The sequence below is a fragment of the Schistocerca americana genome, chromosome 1, assembly GCF_021461395.2.
Source record: "Schistocerca americana isolate TAMUIC-IGC-003095 chromosome 1, iqSchAmer2.1, whole genome shotgun sequence".
Lineage (NCBI taxonomy): Eukaryota > Metazoa > Arthropoda > Insecta > Orthoptera > Acrididae > Schistocerca > Schistocerca americana.
In genome coordinates, this window is record NC_060119.1 from 1,149,078,324 (window position 1) to 1,149,102,471 (window position 24,148).

The 24,148-nt window shown below is 40.6% G+C and overlaps 1 protein-coding gene across 3 annotated transcripts in view; it reads left to right on the top strand.

The window, feature by feature from the left end:
- The window catches only part of LOC124619396, a 111,170-nt gene extending 92,221 nt beyond the window's left edge, over window positions 1-18,949 (top strand). For all 3 annotated transcript variants that reach the window (XM_047145762.1, XM_047145753.1, XM_047145769.1), the window contains exon 11: window positions 18,241-18,949. In XM_047145762.1, the coding sequence (XP_047001718.1) occupies window positions 18,241-18,422 (182 nt within the window). In that variant the 3' untranslated portion in view covers window positions 18,423-18,949. The remainder of the gene's footprint in view (window positions 1-18,240) is intronic.
- The last annotated feature ends 5,199 nt before the right edge of the window (window positions 18,950-24,148 follow it).

The window sequence follows — 24,148 nt, forward strand, 5'->3', positions numbered from 1 at the left end:
AGCAACACTAATGCCCTGTACCATGGTGCAGTTGCAGTAACCCATGCTCATATTGACACAAAAAGAGTTATTTTCCTTGGAGGCACATCACGATTTCCATGTTCTACTGAATGCACAGATACTCTACATGACATCACAGTGCAGAAGGAAGTGTGGGAAATTTTTGCTTGCCAGGGGCTAGAATGGCCTACTTCTTTCTTTATATAGGGTTTTCTAGAAATGTTGCGACAAACTTCAGGGGAAGTGGGGCACATCATAAAGATTGAGAATTGCATAGCAACCTATGGTTCAAAACGACTGGGCTAGGTGGTAGCAGAGGTCAGAGACCAAAAAGGAAACAAAAGCATGCTTCATTTGAAACATCTTTTATACCTAATGAGTAAACACTGTGTATGATATGAACACATCTCTAATATTCCAACAGGTGCTCAAAGTTAGCACCATCAGTCGGTACGCATGCCTAACACGTTGAAACACACCAGGAGTGTATTCCAACGGGTGCTCAAAGTTAGCACCATCAGTCGCTACGCATGCCTGACACGTTGAAACACACCAGGAGTTTCTTTAATTGTAGCAGCTGCGCAGACAATTCTTGCGATATGATCCATTTTAGACTCCACAGGATCGTGATACAAGAGATTTCACGGCTCCCCACAGAAAGAAATCAGGGCTCAGTAAACCCAGTGAGCGTTGGGGCCAGGGAACTGGTCCACCACACCCAATCCATCGAAACAGGAATGATCTGTTCAAATGCACACACAGCCAGTCCAAAATGAGCAGGTATCCCATCACAATGGAACCACATTTTTTACGCATATTTGTTGGAACATCTTCAAGCAAGTGGTGTTCCCATCCAGTGCTCTCGTGTACAGCACCACCTAGCAGTGTATGATGACTTTTGCAGCTGTGGGCTGCCGTGCAATTCGCAATCCTTATTATGTACCCCACCTCCCGTAGAAGTTTGTCACAACACTTCTGGGACACCATGTATGAGTATACCTTAGGGGGTACTAGTTGAAATATCAGTGTTCTTTTGAAGAGTTTATCCAGCCACACACCCACAAGTTACTTAAACGACTTTGCTGTCACCTAGTGGCTTCATGAACATTTGATGAAACCTTCTGTTTCTGTGACACTCGTTTTCAACCTTCATAACATCTTAAGCTTCATAATAGTTGCTTAGTCACCTTTCTTATTCCCTTCTTTTTCACATGATGCCAATTGTATTATTTATTAGTATATAGTGTTAAGTATGTTGTAACAATAACACCATCAGCTGCATTTACTGATGTTGTTTATAGGAAACTGGTTTCAACGTTGATGACTTTTGCAGCTGTGGGCTGCCGTGCAATTCTCAATCCTTCAGGTCCCTCTATAATCATTTTGGTAAAGGTAATCTTCACCATACTTTATGTTGAAGGTCGGGGGGATTGCAACAGTGTCCACAGAACTATGTAGGAGGTCAGGGGAACGGGGGGTGGCAGGCATAATTTCATTCCAAGCTTTGTTAAGCACCATGTGTCAGAAAATTGTCTCTGATCTGTCAGTTGTCAAGTGAGGGATTACCTGGTTATGCGCTACCCATTCCACGAGTACCTCACAAACTACGTAGTGTTTATATTGCTTATGCCCTCCATGTGGAATACTGATACTTATATACTTATTACCAATCTAGAAGGGTAATTATAATGTTCTAACTGATCAGTGTGCATTAAAAAAAAATTAAATTTCAGCATATCACATATTGTAACTTCCATTGGCAAACCTAAAATTTTATGTTAGTGCTTTAATTCAGGAATAATTCTTAGGAACCTTATACTCCCCTTCCCCCTTTTTTCTCATCTAAGAAAGAGTGCTTTACAATCAGTAACAGTACAAAATAATGTAAGTTGCTCATCTTGCTTAACTACTTTAGCATCCGTTACCAAGAAAAGATGACAGTTAAATCTGGGGTGAAACAATGTCTGCTTGACAAAGACATGACTCTCTCTCTCTCTCTCTCTCTCTCTCTCTCTCTCTATCTATCTATCTCTATCTGGTGTTTTTTTAAATATTTCTCAGTTTTACTGGATGTCTATGGCCCTGGACAAGTGGGATAAATCCACAAAGTTTTTATTGTTTTAGATTTCAGTTAAATATTTGTAATTTTGACTGATAAGAACTGATTCCCTAACAAAGAATTTGACTTTAGCCCACTGCTGCAGAGTAATACTGCAGCAATAAAATATAAACTATAGAAAAATACCAAAATAAAACTTAATTGCAAAGAGATGATGTCATTTACAACAACAAAGCACAGTGTACACACAAGCGTCTCCCGACAGCAAAAAGTGTCAAGGGCTTTAGGACGAAAACTGTGCAATACTTCGTAACAGAAAATTGCTTTCGATGAGCATGACATCACAACTATTTACATTAGTTTCGTTTGATCGGTAGCTTGCGGGCTCACGCACGTGTGCAGAGCTGAAGTTACATATAATCAGTGCCCTCTACTGCTCCTGGCTACTGGAAGTGCAACTGCTAGCTACATAAGCAGTAGCAGCAAGCAGCCAGATTCTAGCCAGAAAAACTTTCCTAGTGCACCCAAGCTGCCAGATCTGCACATGCAGAGAGTAGACCAAGTTGTTGTTGTGGGGAGGGGGATAGCCTTTACGTTACTCAAGTTTACGTTTAGAGATTTTGCTGTTTTCTCTGTGTCATTCGCTCTCACATCAAGTGGGAGGGTGGGGGGATTGTATGAATTTGTATGGCTGGGAGCTATCAACTGAATTAAAATACGTTCACATTATTACAGAAGACTGAAATATGTTATAATTTTCAGTCTTCTTATTTTATTTCCACATTGTTGGCAATCAAGCATTTATCGTCTTGCAGAATAATGAAGTTATTTTTGTTGAGTTGCTAAAGCAATTAATCTTTCCTGCAGAGGCAGCCAACTTATTTGAAACTAAAGTGTTTCATTCAGCACCATTTGCTAGTTTCAACTGTTTGGTGAATTTCAAATGAACATTTTCATCTTCTGGCACAAATGGCATAACCTCAAAAAGAACAAACATGAGATTATGCAGTAGGGGTACTCCAAGAAAATTGGCATCCCAGAAAACGTACTGAAAAGCTTATTTTCAGGTATGGGCCTACTTCATTGTGAATCTGGACATACGAATGCGCACTTAATGCTGAATTATGCATTTTAGTGTGGTTTGCGAAATTCCGATGCTCTAGGAGTATTCTGGTGTTTCTTTTATGATCTACATCTACATCTACATCCATACTCTGCAAGCCACCTGACGGTGTGTGGCGGAGGGTACCTTGAGTTCCTCTATCGGTTCTCCCTTCTATTCCAGTCTCGTATTGTTCGTGGAAAGAAGGAATGTCGGTATGCTTCTGTGTGGGCTCTAATCTCTCTGATTTTATCCTCGTGGTCTCTTCGCGAGATATACGTAGGAGGGAGCAATATACTGCTTGACTCTTCGGTGAAGGTATGTTCTCAAAACTTCAACAAAAACCCGTACCGAGCTACTGAGCGTCTCTCCAGCAGAGTCCTCCGCTGGAGTTTATCTATCATCTCCGTAACGCTCTCGCGATTACTAAATGATCATGTAACGAAGCGCGCTGCTCTCCGTTGGATCTTCTCTATCTCTTCTATCAACCCTATCTGGTACGGATCCCACACTGCTGAGCAGTATTCAAGCAGTGGGCGAACAAGGGTACTGTAACCTACTTCCTTTGTTTTTGGATTGTATTTCCTTAGGATTATTCCAATGAATCTCAGTCTGGCATCTGCTTTACCAACTATAAACTTTATATGATCATTCCATTTTAAATCACTCCTAGTGCGTACTCCCAGATAATTTATGGAATTAACTGCTTCCAGTTGTTGACCTGCAGTGTAAGACCTCTTAATGCTATAGACATATGAACACACGCAAATGTTTACTTGAAGATGCTAAACATGCAGGGTCAGTAATATTGAATAAAATATTTTGTCTCAAATATGTTGACAGCTTTAGCAGAATTTTACAAATCTGCCTTCTGTCACAAGATGTGCTTCAGAACTTGTGTTGTACCTCCACTAGACTTGATGTTATTTTTCAATTTGTGTTGTTTTGTCTTAATTTTACAGAATGCCATTCTTCAATAATTTACAACTGGCAGCAGACCATGTTTTATTATTGTAACTCCCCACAATACCTTATATTTACTCATTGGGTAGATTATAAACAGCCAGTCATAGTTTCTTGGTTTCACAAATAACAGATAAGTGTGTTAATTTTATATAGTGTTTGAAAAAGTCATGAAAAACTAATTGTTTGTACTTCTGGCATATGCAAACAACTGGGGGTGGATCTCTCTTTTTTAATTGTATTCCTTCATTCCTTCTTATTAGATTTTTACTGCACTGTATGGATGTAAACCTGATTGGAAATGCTACGTAAGAGTATTGCAGAGTACGATTAAGAAAAAAAATGTTAAAGTCACCACACAGCAAAATATTAAGGTACTTTGAGTTGTAGAGTCTAATTTTGAAACGAATATTATTCCAAGGACTGTTTTCTTATTTTTGATTCCTTATGGGGATAGGCTATGAAAAAACAATTGCCTTAAGTACATTAACCTCGTATGTCCCCCCCGAGCAACGTACTGCACGTGGTCATGTGACACCCCACTACTGACAAAATTCCAAACAGAAATGCGACTGATGAAGGCGTATGCACAGAGCAAACACTAACCACAAGTTTCCTGTGTCACAGTAGCTGCACACACGCAGTAATGCCTGTTTTCTGGTGCACACTGGCAACTATTCAAACAATCCTATTTCTAATAGTTCACGGGAAAATATTTCAAATGATGGTTTGAGAAGCATTATATTATGAATTACATTATGTGCGGGAATTTGTGATGAATTTCTTAAATCAAAGAGCATTTGACTGACATTCAAAACTTAATACTTTGAGCACCAGCTACTTAGAAAATTTTTGGGCCCAGAGGACCAGCCATTTATGTTGTTAATTAAAATTTCACTGGCACATTTGTGTTTGATGTATCTGAAGGGGTAGCACACATTACCTAACAGTGATGCTTCTATTGGCTTACTGCATCAAATGATGAGCTGTGATGGGCTGACAAAAGTGCATCACCATATCAATTTCGATGCTTCGGAAACTAATGTGCTGTATATGCTGGAATTCATGCCCATACTTTTGTAATAAGAAAATATGCGGTGTACATGTTGCTGCACATCTAGTCTCCTAAAGTGCCAGAAAAAGGATTGATAAGCTTGCAGCTCCAAGGGAAAGAGTACTGTCACTTAACAAGGAAAAAGTTTATTTCCACCCAGGAAACTGGGAAATCTGGGACTTTCATACACTCTATTTTACCAAACATCTTGTCAGATAATTGCCTGTGGTATATCAGCTGTCAAGTGAGAGGTTGCCCACTAACCATTCAACCAGCAGTTCAGAATGTAGGTAAATGACCCCTCTTGGGGGGGGAGGGGGGGGGGGAGTTGATTGTCAAAGAGTAGTGCCTGCAGCTACTAACCAGCAGTAATAAAATAGCGAGCTGTTAATCATGGGAACCATGTGTTGGAGGTGCCTCCAAAGCATCAGCAGCTTGTTGCCCAGACCAGCTCACTGTTGAGCCTAGTGTACTTCAGGTTCTCAGCCTATGTGGAATAGGATACGAGAGACTTTATATTAAACTGGCATGTTCACATACCCGGCCCATTTGCTTCTGAAACAAGGGAACCATTCCAGGGATAGGAGAAGTCTGAGTGGCCAGCAACTTACCTCTGATCCAGTTGGCTTTCACTATCCATTATTTCAGCCACACAGGTCCTAAAGACAGGCAGGGGAACTGTCGGTCTTCATCGACCACTGAGTGAAGAATGCACGACACGTGGCCTAGTGTCTTCCATGTAAAATCTTGAGACAGAATTTCTGGCCAGGACTTTCCTTCAAGAGGCAAAATACTCAATACTGCTGACAACACTATCATAGTTGTCATAACTATTGCTTTGTAAAATAAAGGAAAAACACACAGTGCACAGGGCCCACGGGCTGGTGCATTTGGATGTACTTCTACCTTCTGAGAGAGAGAGAGAGAGAGAGAGAGAGAGAGAGAGAGAGAGAGAGAGAGAGAGAGAGAGAGAGAGAGAGAGCTAGTATAAAAAAGTTTTCTGCTGCTGTTTCCATGCACCACTCATCAGTCAGATATAGGTGAGCAGTTGCCTTTCCTTTCTTTTACGCAATATTCCATCCAGGAATCTCTATTGTTATATCTATTAGTTCCTTCCTCAGGAAAGAGACAGGATAGGTTGGGGAATGTTAAAAAAGGAAGGACATGTCATTCAGACCCCAGGATGTGAGGGACCCACAGACAGTCTGAGGTTTAGGCTAAGGAAACATTAAATATGTAAAAGAACAAGGGGTAACTTGGACTGCTGAAAGTATAACTATATTGAGAAAAAAGGTTACAGAAGGTGAGGGATTTCTGTACAGAGATAAGAGGTACTGAATGAATGTGCAGAAAATAACAGATAAGAGAACATCAGGTAACTGTAGTGTAAAGATTACTGAAATGGAAATGGTAAACGACAGCTAAACACAGAATAGTAGTAGTCAGATAAAAAATTGTTAATATGTGAGAGAGGAGAAAAATCACCAAAGTGAGGGAAATAATGGAAATGATCGTATGGCATTGTCGGCCGGGAGCCCCCATTCGGGGAAGTTCGGGTGCTGTATTGCAAGTCCTTTTTAGGTGACGCCCCATCGGCGACTTGCGAGTCAATAATGATGATGGATACACAACACCCAGTCCCCTGCTGGGAATCGAACCCGGGTCCCCTGCGTGGTAGGTGATCATGCTACTGCTACACTACAGAGGCAGACACCAAATTGAGGAAGAAGGTAGCCAGACAAAGAAACAGAATGGTATGGAAAGAGATAATTAAACAATAAGATTACATCCAAATAGGGAAAAGGATTTCATTGGTAATGAGGCAAAAAGAATTCCTATGTAAAAAAAAAAAAAGCCCCGAAGGCAAAAATATGGATTGCCAAATAATCTAAAGAAGGTGAAGAGGTAATTTACACAACCTATTGGCCACTGACTGACTCAGGACTGAAGACCACAAGAACAACAACATTGGCCACTGAAATAATGTGCAGAAAATTGAAACAAGAGATAGTTGTTAAATGTGCTATAAATGTAACTGAAAAACCAATACACTGCTCTGCAAAACTTAATGATGAAATAGATAAAGGAACAGAACATATTAAAAACTTGGTGGAAATGAATGAAAGCATGGGAGCATGCTGCCATAGGTCTCCCAGTCACGCGCAGAAAGTTGGATGTCACATAGCATGAAATCAACTTGACTGTAGCGCCTAATGGTGCTTGCCCCATAACATGAGGCACTTGAAGTAATGGCAAGAGACAATGTTTGTCAACCACCATGCACTTGTGGTGCACTTCGGTAATCTTCTTCGTTACAACATGGCCCAGAGACAGCATCTGGACTACTTCACATGGGGAAGAATCCTGGGGAGACTGGAAGCAAAATGAAGTATTGTGAGTGTAGCCCAGTAGTTTTGTATTGCTTGCAGCATTGTTTCATATGCAAAAAGAATGTTGACAACCACAGGCACTGCTGCCTGAAGGAGAACAGGTGGTAAACTATGGCAGCAGATTATTGCTACATTGTGAAACAGGCAAGAAGGCACCCAAGCCAAACAAAACCACATGCAACAGAACTGCAAGACATGAAATTGCACATGTCACTGTGGCGCAGCTACCGCATCGATACGGTCTCTTTGCCCGGTGATCAGTACATTTTGCTCCATTGACATCCCCACATGGGCGGCTGGTTTCCGAGCATGCCAAAGGCATAGGAACTGGGCCAGTGAGGAGTGGGGTCACATGCTCTTCTCAGATGAGAGCAGATTCAGTCTGAGTAGTGATTCAGGATGTATCCTCATATGGTAAGAGGCGGAAGCACCCAGGAACGTTTTTGCATTGTTAACATGATTTCTTTTTGCTGATTCAGTTTTATTGTTTGGGGAGGTGTAATGTTGCGGGGTGTACAAACCTCTAAATCTTTGAAAACATTGTACTCACTTTTTAACATTTTTGCAACAGTGTACTCCTTCCCCATGTCGGTCTTTCCAGGTGTGCATGCGGCCCTTGTGGATAACAATGCATGACCACTTCAAACAGAGCTGGTGGAACTACTCTTGAAATGAGGATATTCAACAAATTGACTGGCCTGCCAATTCCCTCAACTGAATTGCCCTCAAGTGCTTGTGGGATGCGATGGGGTGTGTTGCAGTGTGTCCACATGCACAGATGACCAGTGAACAGTTGTCAACTGTACTGGTGGAAAAGTGGAGCTCAGCATGGGAGCTGCATTGCTGTCTATTGTGATCATACACACTATTAAGAATGACATCGTGCCCATCGTAATGTCCAGGGAACCACCATAAATCGTGATGACTTCAGTATAATCACTGCGTTTTATTAAAGTATCATTTCTGTTCGTCTCACTGCATATTTCTTTAAGTTATCTTCTGTACTACACTTAGCATTTTGTCCTGTGTGCAGACCAAATTTCATTGGGTTATGTTACTTGTCAGGGACACATCATGTGAGAGTTTGGGACAATAGTGTAAGTCTCCAAGGAAATGAGAGAAGATTGCTAAATGCAGAAAGACAGAAGCCACACAAGAATAATTGGTGTAGGAACAAGGAAACACAACCACAGAACAAAGAGGAAAGACTGTTGAAGAATGAAAGTGGACAGTAAAGAAAAAATAATTGCTTAACAATGAAAAAAGTACACCAGATAAAGAAAAAGATATTGCTGGTGTAAGTTTATGGTAGTAAGCCATTTGAGGTCTTTGGGTTATGTATACAGGGTGGGCCATTGATCGTGACCGGGCCAAATATCTCACGAAATAAGTGTCAAACAAAAAAACTACAAAGAACGAAACTTGTCTAACTTGAAGGGGGAAATCAGATGGCACTATGGTTGGCCCGCTAGATGGCGCTGCCATAGATCAAACTGATATCAACTGCGTTTTTTAAAAAATAGGAACCCCCATTTTTTTATTACACATTCGTGTAGTACGTAAAGAAATATGAATGTTATAGTGGGACCATTTCTTTCGCTTTGTGATAGATGGCACTGTAGTAGTCACAAACATATGGCTCAAAATTTTAGACGAACAGTTGGTAACAGATCGGTTTTTTTAATTAAAATACAGAATGTAGGTACGTTTGAACATTTTATTTTGGTTGTTCCAATGTGATACATGTACCTTTGTATTTCTGAGAACGCATACTGTTACAGTGTGATTACCTGTAAATACCACATTAATGCAATAAATGCTCAAAATGATGTCCGTCAACCTCAATGCATTTGGCAATACGTGTAACGACATTCCTCTCAACAGCGAGTAGTTCGCCTTACGTAGTGTTCGCAGATGCATTGACAATGCGCTGACGCATGTTGTCAGGCATTGTCCGTAATGTTCACACATGCATTGACAAAGCGCTGACGCATGTCGTCACGATAGCAAATATCCTTCAACTTCCCCCACAGAAAGAAATCCGGCGAGGTCAGATCCGGCGAATGTGCGGGCCATTTGCTTCGGCAACCAATCCACCTGTCATGAAATACGCTATTCAATACCACTTCAACTGCACGCGAGCTATGTGCTGGTCATCCATCACATTGGAAGTACATTGCCAGTCCGTCATGCAGTGAAACATCTTTTAGTAACATCGGTATAACATTACGTAGAAAATCTAAAGAAATATGAATGTTTTAGTTGGACCACTTTTTGCGTTTTGTGATAGATGGCGCTGTAAGGGTCACAAACGTACAAGTACGTGGTATCACGTAACATTCCGCCAGTGCAGATGGTATTTGCTTCGTGATACATTACCCATGTTAAAATGGACGGTTTACTAACTGTGGAAAAGGTCGATATCATGTTGATATATGGCTATTGTGATCAAAATGCCCAACGGGCGTGTGCTATGTTTGCTGCTCGCTATCCTGGACGACATCATCCAAGTGTTTGGACCGTTCACCAGATAGTTACGTTATTTAAGGAAACAGGAAGTGTTCAGCCACGTGTGAAACGTCAACCACGACCTGCAACAAATGATGATGCCCAAGTAAGTGTTTTAGCTACTGTCATGGCTAATCCGCACATCAGTAGCAGACAAATTGCGTGAGAATCAGAAATCTCAAAAACGTTGGTGTTGAGAATGCTACATCAACATCGATTGCACCTGTACCATATTTCTATGCACCATGAATTGCATGGCGACAACTTTGAACGTCATGTACAGCTCTGACACTGGGCACAAGAGAAATTACGGGATGATGACAGGTTTTCTGCATGCATTCTATTTAGCGATGAAGCGTCATTCACCAACAGTGGTAACGTAAAATAGAATGCATGCAGAAAATCTGTCATCATCCCGTAATTTCTCTTGTGCCCAGTGTCAGAACTGTACAAGACGTTCAAAGTCGTCGCCATGCAATTCATGGTGCATAGAAATATGGTACAGGTGCAATCGATGTTGATGTAGCATTCTCAACACCAACGTTTTTGAGATTTCTGATTCTCACGCAATTTGTCTGCTACTGATGTGCGGATTAGCCGTGACAGTAGCTAAAACACTTACTTGGGCATCATCATTTGTTGCAGGTCGTGGTTGACGTTTCACACGTGGCTGAACAGTTCCTGTTTCCTTAAATAACGTAACTATCTGGCGAACGGTCCAGACACTTGGATGATGTCGTCCAGGATAGCGAGCAGCAAACATAGCACACGCCCGTTGGGCATTTTGATCACAATAGCCATATATCAACATGATATCGACCATTTCCACAGTTGGTAAACCGTCCATTTTAACATGGGTAATGTATCACGAAGCAAATACCGTCTGCACTGGCGGAATGTTACGTGATACCACATACTTGTACGTTTGTGACCCTTACAGCGCCATCTATCACAAAACGCAAAAAGTGGTCCAACTAAAACATTCATATTTCTTTACGTACTACACAAATATGTAATAAAAAATTGGGGTTCCTATTTAAAAAAACGCAGTTGATATCCGTTTGACCTATGAAAGCACCATCTAGCGGACCAACCATAGCACCATCTGGTTTCCCTCTTCAACCCTGACGAGTTTCGTTCTTTGTAGTTTTTTTGTTTGATGCTTATTTAGTGAGATATTTGGTGCGGTCACTATCAATGGACCACCCTGTAGAGTTGAGTCATGACTAGTGGATCAAACAGAATAATGTCATTGTTGGAAGTTAGAAAAGTAGCTGGAGTGCTAAGTATGTAAGAAGGAGAAAAAGCACAGGTGTGAGTTAATCATTTGTCATCAGAAATAAATGTTTAGTGAAATAAAAAGATTTGAACTGTTGTTTTCTAAATGTTAGTGGCTCACATAATCCAAGTCTAATGAGTGACTTGGTATATGACTGCACAGTTTCTGCTTCCCTGCACTGATATCTTAAAAAGTGGCAACAGGTGATGAGGACAATCTTCAGTTGAGAAGAGTGTGAGGGAGAATAAACCTAAACCATAAGTCTAAAAGTAAAAGTGATGGTTAAGAGAATAGCTCACATGCCAACCTTCGGCAGAAAAGAACGCCTTGTGGAGAGGCGAGGAGAAACCACACAACCTATGAAAGAAGTATTCAATGGACTGTGAAGTCAAGTGATAACTACTGCAAATTACTCCTTATGGCTGAAAAATGGAAGTAATTATCAAGATAAATAGAGATCATGATAACAGCAAAATGAACAAGGTCACAAATCTAAGGATTTAGGATTTTCGGACAGTAGTGAATTCAGAGTGGGAGATTAATTTTACATCATCCTTGTGAAGATGAAGCATGAGTCTGCTTGCGCCACACACTGGCGCAACTTTGCATACGCCTTGGGGCCATCTGCCAGCCACACAGTCGTTGCTGGTTGATACGTGCAGGAATGTTGATCTTGGTCCACTCAAATCAAGTCAGCTGGCAATGTCTGTATACTACAAATATCGTGCTCCAGTAACGTGGGCACCCAGACGTACCAACAATGACACACAGACATGTCATCACACAAATAAATAGTGATTTTGTGTGCGTATTTTTTCGTTATTTCTTATTTCATGACCATGTTATACAGGGCATGCAAAAAGTAAGTAATCTTGTTTTCATTAGGTATCAATATTGGGGTGGGGAGGGGGGGGGGGGGGGGGGGAAGAGGGTGTGCTCTCTCTCTAGCTCATTAAGGAATTCACCCAAAAGGTTGTGAAATTTTTTTTAGCTATTGCCATTTCTTGATGAAGGGACACTGACTTTATAAGGTTGATGTATTTGATGACAAAATAATGAAAAGAATAGACCTTAAAGGTTTTCCTTTTGTTTTCCAAAATTCTGATAAATTTGGAAAAAGATTTAGTGGGGTGAATGTAAGGCTATATTAGGAAACTAGCTGTGTATTTCATATGTTTAGAGTTGAGTCAAGGTTAGCATGCTGAGTGGAATAATGTGATTGTCGGCAGTTAGAACAATAGTCAGATTGCTAAGTATGAAAGCATATGTGCTTGCATTAATCATTTGTCATCACCTAGAGGCGTTTAGTGAAATAAAAATTGATGATTTAAATGTTGGTTTCTAAATGTTTATGCGTGTGATTAGCCAAGTATCATGAGTAACACGGCACATGACTGTTAAATTCCTGTTGCCAAAGAAAGGAAAAAATGTTGCTAATTAGAGAGAGATTATTGTTAAATTGGAGGGATCTCTACACACTAAATAAAAAAATTGCGAAATGACAAGCAAGTAAATAACCCACAAATGGGATTAAAAAAATGCTAAAAAAAAGAAAACGTGGTCAGGGTGTATATGACCCGTGACAACTGGGAGATCTGGGAATTTTTTCATCCGGGAGAAAACTGGGAAAAACCTGGGAATTTTTTAGAATTCCGGGAATTTTTTATTGTTTTAGTTTTTGGTTACATTTTTGTAACTTTGACTAGTAAGAACCAATACTCTAACAAAAAATATTACTGTATTTCGCTACTGCAGCAACAAAACACGAACGAGAGAAAAAAAAAAACGAAAATAAAATCTAATTTGCAAAGGAAATGTGCCATATACAGGAACAAACAACAGTGCTCATACAAGCATCTGCCAACAGCAAAATGTGTCAAAGGCTTTAGGAAGACTATGCAGTGTTTCATAACAACAAATTACCTCCGATGAGCGTGATGTCACAACTGTTTACATTAGATTCGTTTGAGCGGTTGCGAGCGAGCTTATGTGCATGTGCAGGTGAGTCGCATAAAAGTAGTACCTTCTCCTGCTTCTGGCTACAGAAGTGTGTCAGTTAGCTGAATAAGCAATAGCAGCCAGCAGCCAGATGCTATCCGGAAAAATTTTACTGGTGCACCTAAGCTGGCAAATTCACATAAGCGCAACAGGCCCGGAACTAGGGGGCTGGAGCAAACCAGGGTATCTATCTGTCCCGGGCGGCAGTTTTAGAGGGGTGGGGGGTACCAAATTCATATTATTGAGGAAAAAGACCGTGTTTGATAAAGCACCAAGCATCCAGCGCACGTTGATCTATTGATTACTCATATGATTTTGAACGCCTCCCTGTTGGTTTTTAAACATTTTTTGATCAAATTCTAAGTTGATTTCTGAATGAATCATAAGTTGATTTTTGAATGCGTGCATAGTGTATGCGATGTCTCTGCCAGGGGAATCCCCGTCGCATCTAGAAATAAACTTTCCTGCACACAAAAGGGGATGGGTCTATACGAGCTGAGCACTAGCCGGTGTGGCTGAGCGGTTCTAGGCGCTACAGTCTGGAACTGCGCGACCGCTACGGTCGCAGGTTCAAATCCTGCCTCGGGCATGGATGTGTGTGATGTCCTTAGGTTAGTTAGGTTTAAGTAGTTCTAAGTTCTAGGGGACTGATGACCTCAGAAGTTAAGTCCCATAGTGCTCAGAGCCATTTGAACCATTTTTTATACGAGCTGAGCGAATAAAGCCGAAAGGGTGAATGACAATCGCTGTTTATGTGGTTGACTGGGTTTGCAAATGATCAGCGTTGTTATAATTACTAGCGAATTCCATAGATTCAGACTACCAGAGTGGAAATAAACGACTAACAGGAATAACAGGCAACTAAGATTACATATTGTCTTTTCCGTGTATCCAAGAAAATGAAATTTTGACAGAAAATTTTTGGCTAGACCGGTACAGTACTAAGGGCCAGTTATACAGTCCCTGGCTAGCAGCTGCTAAAATTCAATTCTGGGAGTAGCGCGAAAAATGCGTTGTACGAACACTTAATAATGCCTAACCAGAGAACAAATGCGGGGTCACTAAACCGCTGATTGTGGCAGGGTTAGTGAAGTTAACCAGGGAATAAATTTTGAAACTGGCAGGAATAGCTACAGAATTGGTGATGACAAGATTGTTTGTTAGAATGAGGAAGGAGAAGAAACCGAGATGCACACAAATTACGGAAGAGTATGACAATTCCAAATTTATATAAAAATTTCGTACTATTACTTTTCGATCTCATGCTTAAGAAGCTAGATAGTATGAATGAAATGTGAAACTATTTACTAATATGAAACCTTTTGCTTGCAATAGGCCTGGTAGCATTTGATATTGTTACTTCGTGAATTATATTCTGTCCTGCTGTAAAAATGACCTTTTGTGCCAAAACAGTGTCATTTATTTGGTTTGTGTAACAATTGCTGCAATATTAGGCAGGTCAATTTCGTTTTATCTAGCAGACTATTTGGGTACTATTTGTATTAACAGCTTTTCTGCGTTTTTTCATGTAGCAAAACGTTTGACGAACTTTGATGAAGTAATAGATTCTTTCCCAGAAAGGAAAGTACGCCATATAAAGCTGTGGCAGGATTAGAGAGAGAAAAAAGCTAGGACTTGAGGATTGAAGAAATGTGTACTGTCTTGCTTGTCTCTTGTCTTTACTCGTTTTATGTATCCCATATTTAATTTTATGTCACACAGAACAGCAAGTTATTAGCAAATAGGTAGTAAAGCCTGAAAATTTTCTGAAGAGTTCTTGTCCTCCCGGTTACAAATAATCCCATACACTACAAACTGCGAGATTTTTTAAAGAGGGGCAGGATGTCAAACCGGCCGACTGGGAGCAGGAGAGGCACCATACGAAATGTTAATTTCCTCTAGCTTGAATATAGTTTTATGGCACCCATTACAAACTATAACATGTTTGAATTCCACAGAGCGAAATACAGAGACGTGTGATGGAAGAATTCTGTGAAGAAGCATGGCACTAGACTTCGACACACTTAAGACCAAATAACATGTTTTACGTTCCCTCGATCATATATGTTTTATGTATCAGACTTTTCAGAAAGATGTGCGCTACAATATGAAGATATTTTTGAAAAGTCGATTTTTTAAATTTCTGGCGTCCTACCTCAAACGCTCGAGGGAGGGATAGCGCCACTATTTAATATTGGCCCGGTTCGGAAATATCGAAGATCCGGACCTGATGCACAGAGCAGTCTGAGTTGTAGTGGGGAGGTGGTAGTCTCCACGTGACCCGTATTTAAGTTAAGTGGGTTTGCTGTTTCCTCTTCGTTTATTGTTCTCACGTCAAATGAAAACAAAACGGATTTCTGTGGTTGGGAGCCATCAAGTGAATTAAAATACATTCACACAATTACGGAAGGCCAAAATAGTTGTTAGTTTCAGATTTTATTTTATTTCTACCTTTCTGACAGTCAAGGGTTAATCGCCTTGCAGAACAATGAAGTTATCTTTCCAGAATGAGATTTTCACTCTGCAGCGGAGTGTGCGCTGGTATGAAACTTCCTGGCAGATTAAAACTGTGTGCCTGACCGAGACTCGAACTCGGGACCTTTGCCTTTCGCTGGCAAGTGCTCTACCATCTGAGCTACCGAAGCACGACTCACGCCCGGTCTCACAGCTTTACTTCTGCCAGTATCTCGTCTCCTACCTTCCAAACTTTACAGAAGCTCTCCTGCGAACCTTGCAGAATTAGCACTCCTGAAAGAAAGGATATTGCGGAGACGTGGCTTAGCCACAGCCTGGGGGATGTTTCCAGAATGAGATTTTCACTCTGCAGCGGAGTGTGTGCTGATATGAAACTTCCTGGCAGATTAAAACTGTGTGCCTGACCGAGACTCGAACTCGGGACCTTTGCCTTTCGCGGGCAAGTGCTCTACCATCTGAGCTACCGAAGCACACTCCGCTGCAGAGTGAAAATCTCATTCTGGAAACATCCCCCAGGCTGTGGCTAAGCCACGTCTCCGCAATATCCTTTCTTTCAGGAGTGCTAGTTCTGCAAGGTTCGCAGGAGAGCTTCTGTAAAGTTTGGAAGGTAGGAGACGAGATACTGGCAGAAGTAAAGCTGAGAGACCGGGCGTGAGTCGTGCTTCGGTAGCTCAGATGGTAGAGCACTTGCCCGCGAAAGGCAAAGGTCCCGAGTTCGAGTCTCGGTCGGGCACACAGCTTTAATCTGCAAAGTTATCTTTGTCAGTTTGTTAAAGAAATTTGACTTATTAATCTTTTCTGCTGAGGCATTCAATTTATTTGAAACGAAGTGTTTAATTCCACACTATTGCCTAGTTTCAACTGTTCGCTACATTTCAAGTTCACGTTTTCATCGTCTAGCACGTATGGCATTAAGCCATAATGAAAAACCAAACATGAGATAATGCGATACTGGTACTCCAAGAAAATTTACGTCTGAATCTGGACATAGGAATGTGCACTTTAAGCCGCATCATGCATCTTAGTAGGGTTCACAAAATTCCCATGCTTTTGGAGTATCCCCTAACGTCTTGTCTCTTTTATGACATAATGTAAGATCTTTTGATGTTTTACACGTACAAACATACGGGCTTCCTGCACCATCGCAGCTGCACAAGCGCGGTGACGCCTGTCATCTGACGCAACTGCTGAAATGAATCTATTTCTAACAGGTCGCAGGAAAATATTCCGAGCGGTTGTTTGAAAAGCGTTACTTTCACGTAAAGTAAATTTCCTTTTACACAAGATGAACTCTGTCCGCCAATGTCCGATGAATTTCTTAAATTGCAGAGTGTTTGACTCTCATTCAAAATTGAAATCTTTGAGAACGACCATTTAGAATATTTTCGAGCCCAGAAGATCAGACATTTATGTCGTCATTAAAAATTTTACTGGCACAAAGTGTAACACGTGCAAAAAAGATCAACATTATGTGTGCAAGCTTAACTTCTCTTGCAGCTTTTTAATCTTAGAGGCCAATATTATAGGCTACGTGAAAGCTTTTCTTTACTTTAAGCAGCACTATGTATATTAATTTTTAACCATTAACTTTCCCTTTTTGTGTATTCACACTACTTAACAGTGATGTTGCTATTGGTTGACTACATCATGTGTCCTATGCTCCGAATATCCGCTCTCATCGGCTGGGGAGATCGCTTGACATGAGCTACGACCGGCTTACAAAAGCGCATCGCAATCTCGATCTCAATCCTTCCGAAAGTAACATGTGGTGTTTGGTGGAATTCGAATTTATATTTTCATAATACGAAATACGCAGTGTACATGTTGCTGCACATCAGACATCTTTCCAAAACGTGTTTTTTTTTTTTTTCGCCCCCTGAGTTTCGTTTTCTAAACTGCCAGGAAATTCTACCCCGGTGTATAAAACTACAACCATTGAAAGGATTTATAAGTTTTACAGTTCTGAGGAAAAGTATACTATTACTTAACACGGAAAAAGTGTATTTTCATCCGGGAGAAAGTGTATTTTTAACCGGGAAATCCGGGAAAAATCCTGGAAATTTTTTTTTTCCTCGTCCACGTATACACCCTGGTGGTGCATTGCATGAAAATAAAATTGTCAAGAAAAGTAGTAAATTATGAGAGGATTGCTGGGCACTACATACTTTCAAAAGGTCAAATATTTAGTATTGTAGATTGACATGTATAAAACTGACGACACTGTCCCAACTTTTGGAACTATTAGTTCCTTCCACTAGGGAGGGAGAGGAATTGGTTGAAGAAGGTTAAAACGGAACAACAGGACACTCCAGCCCCAGGATATGTGGCTCTTAATCATTTGTAATACTTGTATCTGAAAACAATTGTTAGAGAAATGTAATAAAAGTTCTTTTTTTTCCTTCTTTTTTGCAGGTGACCCCGATGCTTTAGGTGTGCGAGGATGGCATGAAGTTGGCTGCTTGACACCTCTGAATCTCACATATGATGTGACTCCACCAGATCTTGTAACAGCAGTTGTCACAGAACTTGCTATTCTGCCCTGTACCAGTGTTCCTGTAATATTGCGCATTAAACCATCTGAGGCTGGCTTTTGAGGGCTGACACTGGTATGAGAGTTAAATAATTAGCATTCTGCTAATCTACAGTTTGCCTTTGTTCTACAGCTACTAGTTTTTGTTTCAACAAAGCTTCCATGTCAATAATACCATTGTTTGAGTGAGAGTGCCAAGAAAGTAAAATCAAAAATGTTATTAACTTTATATGTGATTAAATGAAAGTTGTCAAATAATTATGATTACTTATGTACTGACACAGTACAACAGCAAAGTAAGACTGTACTTATTACAATGTAAATAACTTCAGAAACATGGTAGTAAAATAATATACATGGAAAATAAGACTGTCAAGGGAATGTGTCTTCCCAGTTTTCCCCTGTATTGAAACCGATCTTGTTATCAAGAGCCAGTAGGCATGGATATCTCAGTGATGATTCTGTTGTTTCTGTTAATCTTGTTTCATACACCATTTGTATTGATATTATGTTGTGTTTGTTAAATATATTTTTCTTGTAATATGTTGTTTAAATTTTGGTTTTAGTAAAGTAAGCGGTACAAAAACTAAATTTGTGCAGTTATTAAAATTTCTGTAATGTCATATATGGCAAGGATAGGTATCTTGTTTTACTTTTATTCACAACAGAACTGAAAAAAAATTGGGCAGTTAGACTTTAATAAAATAACTGTGTAATCAAGAATTCTCTCCATTGCACTGTCTATGCCGGCAAACACACAATGCCACTGCCATAGCCCTCAAGATGGACTGGTCCCACCATAGGAACTGAATAGGTATATGCCACATCTCTATATTATCACCACCATAGTTCAGTGCTTAACACATATCCCGAAGTTGTCAGTTTATGTACCCTTAAGTATCTATTGGGAGCAGATAAATGTACCACTGATGTATCTCAATATTAGGATGAGAAAAGTCTGGTTTACAGAAATGAGAAAGAAAGGAGGTTTTATTCAAACCATGGATAAAATTTTGAAGACTTTATACGCGAGGAGTCACCTGCATTCTGCTAGTGGGGCTTTTCAAGAGAGGTTGGAAGTCTCCCTGTGGTTGTAGTATTAATGCATTAGTGTCACAAAAAATTGTGACCACACAACATTCAGTTTTCTAAAATTATCTGGGTATGATGTTTCCATGAAGAAAAATTTTGGAATTAAAACCAGTCCCCGATCGAGGTCTCGGGTTAGGGACTGACAAGGTTAAAATGATATTATCTAGAATTGCTGATCAGTACTTCTGAGAGACACAAAAATACACTACCCTAGCATTCAGAACTAACAGCTCCTCCCTGAGGGAGGAGAGGGCAGAGTATGGAAGCAGTGCGTAAAAACAGAGGTTCAGGTCTCTCGAGCCCAGGCATATTGAGATATCTATTGGCTAGGTAATTACAATCCAAACCTTATTGCTAGTAACGGAAAATGCGTAACAGGTGTTACATAATTATGAAGAGCAAGTTAGGAAACAGTGTGTTATGCACTGGTGGAATTATTATTCTCAAGATTAAAACTAAATTAATGGTAACCACAGTTGTACAGTTTTACATGCCGCAATCACTAGCAGATGATGATAAAAATAAATATAATGTATGAAGAACAAATGGGAGATATGGAACAAAGAAACCAACTACTGGATGGCAAAACAAACTGAGATGTGGATACTCAGATTGTAACCTAGTGCTGGTGAGAATACAGGATATTAATAAATGAAGTTGAGACTGCTAAGACAGTTAGTGCTGAACTACATTAAAGTGTTGAGTGCAGTACAACAGAAAAGGAGTAGAATGTAACAAAGAAATAATTGAAGCCCAAAAGGTTACTGAAAGGGAAACAGCCATCAGCAACTCTCAGTATTTGGATCTGGATCAAACAAAGCAAAGAAGGGAATGATGTTTAGTAGTAGGAATATCGTAATTACCAATCAGTGAAATTATGAAGGGTCACAAACAACAAAAAGAGAGTGGCAAAAGCAAAGAATATTTACAGTGTAGTTCTAATAGTATGAAATGTGAACATAACATTTTGGAGAAATTTTCTGAAGCAGTATTTATGGAGTATAGAGTTGTAGAAAAGTAAGATATGTACAATAGAAAGAGAAGCTTGTGAAATGTGCTGCTGCAGAAGGTGCCTTCAAACTATTAGACAAAGAAGTTCGTAGTGAAGAACCACTAACAAGAATAAATGAGGAAAGAAGTCAATGGAAAATCATTACCGGGGGGGGGGGGGGGGGGGGGGGATGTGGACCATATGTTGAAGCATGTCGTGTTCTATACACTAGAAGTGTTAACTAATTGACAGGGACGTGGAACAGAACTTAAATACAGTCCAGCACTGAAGTGAGGAACAGGGCAAGGGTGTGGGAATAGGGGTGCAGGATGTAGAAGTATGCCAATAAAGATAATTCACCACAGTGTAGGCATTGGTGTTTTGTACTTGTGAGATGTGGAGGGCAGGATTACATAAAGGAAGAGAGAGCTGAAAGAAAAATATGGATGAGAATTTACAGGACTATAACCCAAAGTGTCAGGCCATAGTGAAAAGGAAGGAAGCAGGAAGTGGGGTACCGTTATAAGACAGAGGCTAACAGCAGTTGAGGTCAGGGAGATTATGACATCAAAATGTGTTGAAGGCAACTTCCCCTGCATAACTCAAAGGCGATCCAGATAGCAGGGGTTGCAAAACAGTTAGTTTACTATTTCATGCTCAGGAGGATGGTCTGCCTGAATAAAAATCTATGTAATAATTCCAGAAAATGTCTGTTTTTAGGCTTTTGTGACCAGAATCAACATGCATAAAACTCTAGGTTGTAGACCATCTCAAGTAAAACGATGAAACAATATTTCAGCTAATATTGCCAGTGGCTTTCATCATGAAGTCCATGTGCAATAGTGTCTTCAGTATTGATTTAAATTTTACAACGCTTTCTGAAATGTCCCACTATAGTTGATTACTGTGCTCCCACTGAAAGAATCTCTACTTCAACACCTCCAACCAATTGCTCAGAGTCTGACCTGTCATATCAGCGATACAAACTGGTTCCTTCAGTGACCCAAAAATGCCATACTCTCTTCCCCTTCCCCCAGTGCTACCTGGATCCCATGTTGTCACTGTTGATCCCACCTCCCTAAACATTCCTCATGCACCTGTCCTTGCTACTGTTTATACAACTTACCAATTACATCCCAATGCGCAACGACTTCTCTTCTGAGGGGAAGATATAAAATCAGATCTGCAGCACAGCCATGGGCATCCGCATGTCACCTTCCTTTGCCAACCTGTGTACAGGCCATCTAGAGGAAACTTTCCTAACCCTAACCTCTCAAACCCCTTGTTTTGGTTCAGGTCCTTTCATGAAATCTTCATTCCTCCACAACCTCATCACGACCTCTCCCGTCCACTTCACCTGGTCCTCCTCAACACAATGTGCTACCTTCCTGGTCGTTGACTTCCACCTCTCTGATGGCTCCATCCATATTAAGCCCACTAATCACCACCAATACCGGCATTTTGACAGTTGTCACCCCTTCCACACCAAAAATTGCTCCCATATATGCAGTGATGAAAATTCTCTTGTGTACCACACTGAAATTCTTACAAAGACTTTCACAGATACGCACTACCTCACAAAACTAGGCTGCACAGATTTCCTGCACTATGTTCTTACATAATCGTAATCCTCCACTGTTCCCAATAATCAGCTGAAAAGAAGTGCCCCCGCCCCTATAACACAATACCACTCCGAAAATGGAATATCCAAATCACATGGGCTTTGATTATGTACCCACCCACAATACTGCACACTCCTCCTAAAATGGTATACCATTGCCCAGCCAATCTACACAACATCCTGGTCCATCCCTGTGCCACTCCTAATCTCTTGCGGCAGGGTTCATATCCCTATGAAAGGCCCAGGTTCAAGACTTGCCCCAGCACATCCTATCCTACTCCAGTCTTGTCCAGGGTTATTCTATTCTACCAGAAGCAAGTTCACCTGTGAAAGCAGTTGTGTCATATACCATCTTCACTGCAATTTCAGCATTTTACATGGGCACGACCACCAACCAACCGTCCAACAGAATGAATGATCACTGCCAAACTGTGGACAAGAACAAAACTGACCACGCACTTGCACAACACATTGCTGAGCATAACACACTAGAGTTCAAAGGCTGCTTCACAACCCTTGCTCTCTGGATCCTTCCCTCCAACACCAGCTTTTCTGCATGCTGAAGATGGGAGTTATTCTTGCAACACATCCTTCACTCTTATAGTCTTCCTGGCCTCAGTCTCTGCATAACCCATTGTTCCCACACCTTCTACCCAACAACTTTCCCTTTCTCTGTCCTGTCACTCCCTCCCTATCCACACTATGCTCCTCATGCATCATACAAATTCCCTGGCTCCAGTGCCCTTATGTAGCATGCCTAGCCCCTGCACCTGCCATCCCTCGCTCCCACATTCTTATCATTATATATCTAATTCTACATCTATACTGTGCAGACAACTGTGTGGTGCATGGCAGAGGGTACATCCCACTGTACGAGTTATTACGGTTTCTTCCTGTTCCATTCATGTATGGAGAGTGGGAAGAATGATCGTTTGAATGTCTCTGTGCATGCAGTAATTATTCTAATCTTATCCTCATGATCCCTATGTGAGCAGTATGTAGGGGATTGTAGCGTATTCCTAGAGTAATCAATTTAAGACCAGTTCCTGAAACATTGTTAATTGATTTTCTCAGGATAAGTTACGTCTATATTCAGGAGTCTTCCAGTTCAGTTCCTTCAGTATCTCTGACACACTCACAGGTTAAACAAACTTGTGACCATTCGTGCTGGCTTTTTCTGTATACATTGAATATCCCCTATTAGTCCTATCTGGTGCATGTCCCACACACTTGAGCAATACTCTAGAACCGGTCACAGGAATTATTTGTAAGCAATTTCCTTTGTAGACTGATTGCACCTCCCCAGCACTCTACCAATAAACCGAAGTCTAGCACCTCCTTTAGCCACGACTGAACCTATGTGATCATTCCATTTCATATCCTTACAAAGTGTTACATTTGTATGTGTTACATTTGTATGAGTTGGTCGATTCCAAAAATGACTTACTGATATTATAGTCACAGGATATACCATTTCTGAACATTTAGAGCAAGTTGCCAATCTCTGCACCAAGTTCAAATCTTATCAAGATCTGACTAAATATTTATGCAGCTTTTTTCAAAGAGTACTTCATTATAGATAAGTGCATCATAGACATGATTGTGAAAGCCTGATTTTATCATTAATATTGTCTGCAAGTCCATTACTGTACAACATGAGCAGCAAAGGTCCCAACACACTCCCTTGAGGCACACGTGAAGTTACTTCTACGTCTGACGATGACTCTCCATCCAAAATGACATGCTGCATCCTCCCGACCAAAAAGTCCCCACCTCGGAAAAAAATTTCGCTTGATGCTCCATATGATGTACTTTTGACCATAAGCTTGGGTGTGTACTGAGACAATACTTTTTGGAGACCAAGAAATACTGCGTCAAGCTGATCGCCCTGATCCAAAGCTTTCAGTATGTCATATGAGAAAAGTGCCAGTTGGGTTTCACATAATCGATGTTTTTGAAATCCATGCTGGTTGGCATTGAAGAGGTCATTCTGTTTGAGATACCTCATTATGTTTGAGCTCAGAGTATTTTCTAAGATACTACAACAAATTGATGTCGAGGATATTGGATCGTAGTGTTGTGGATC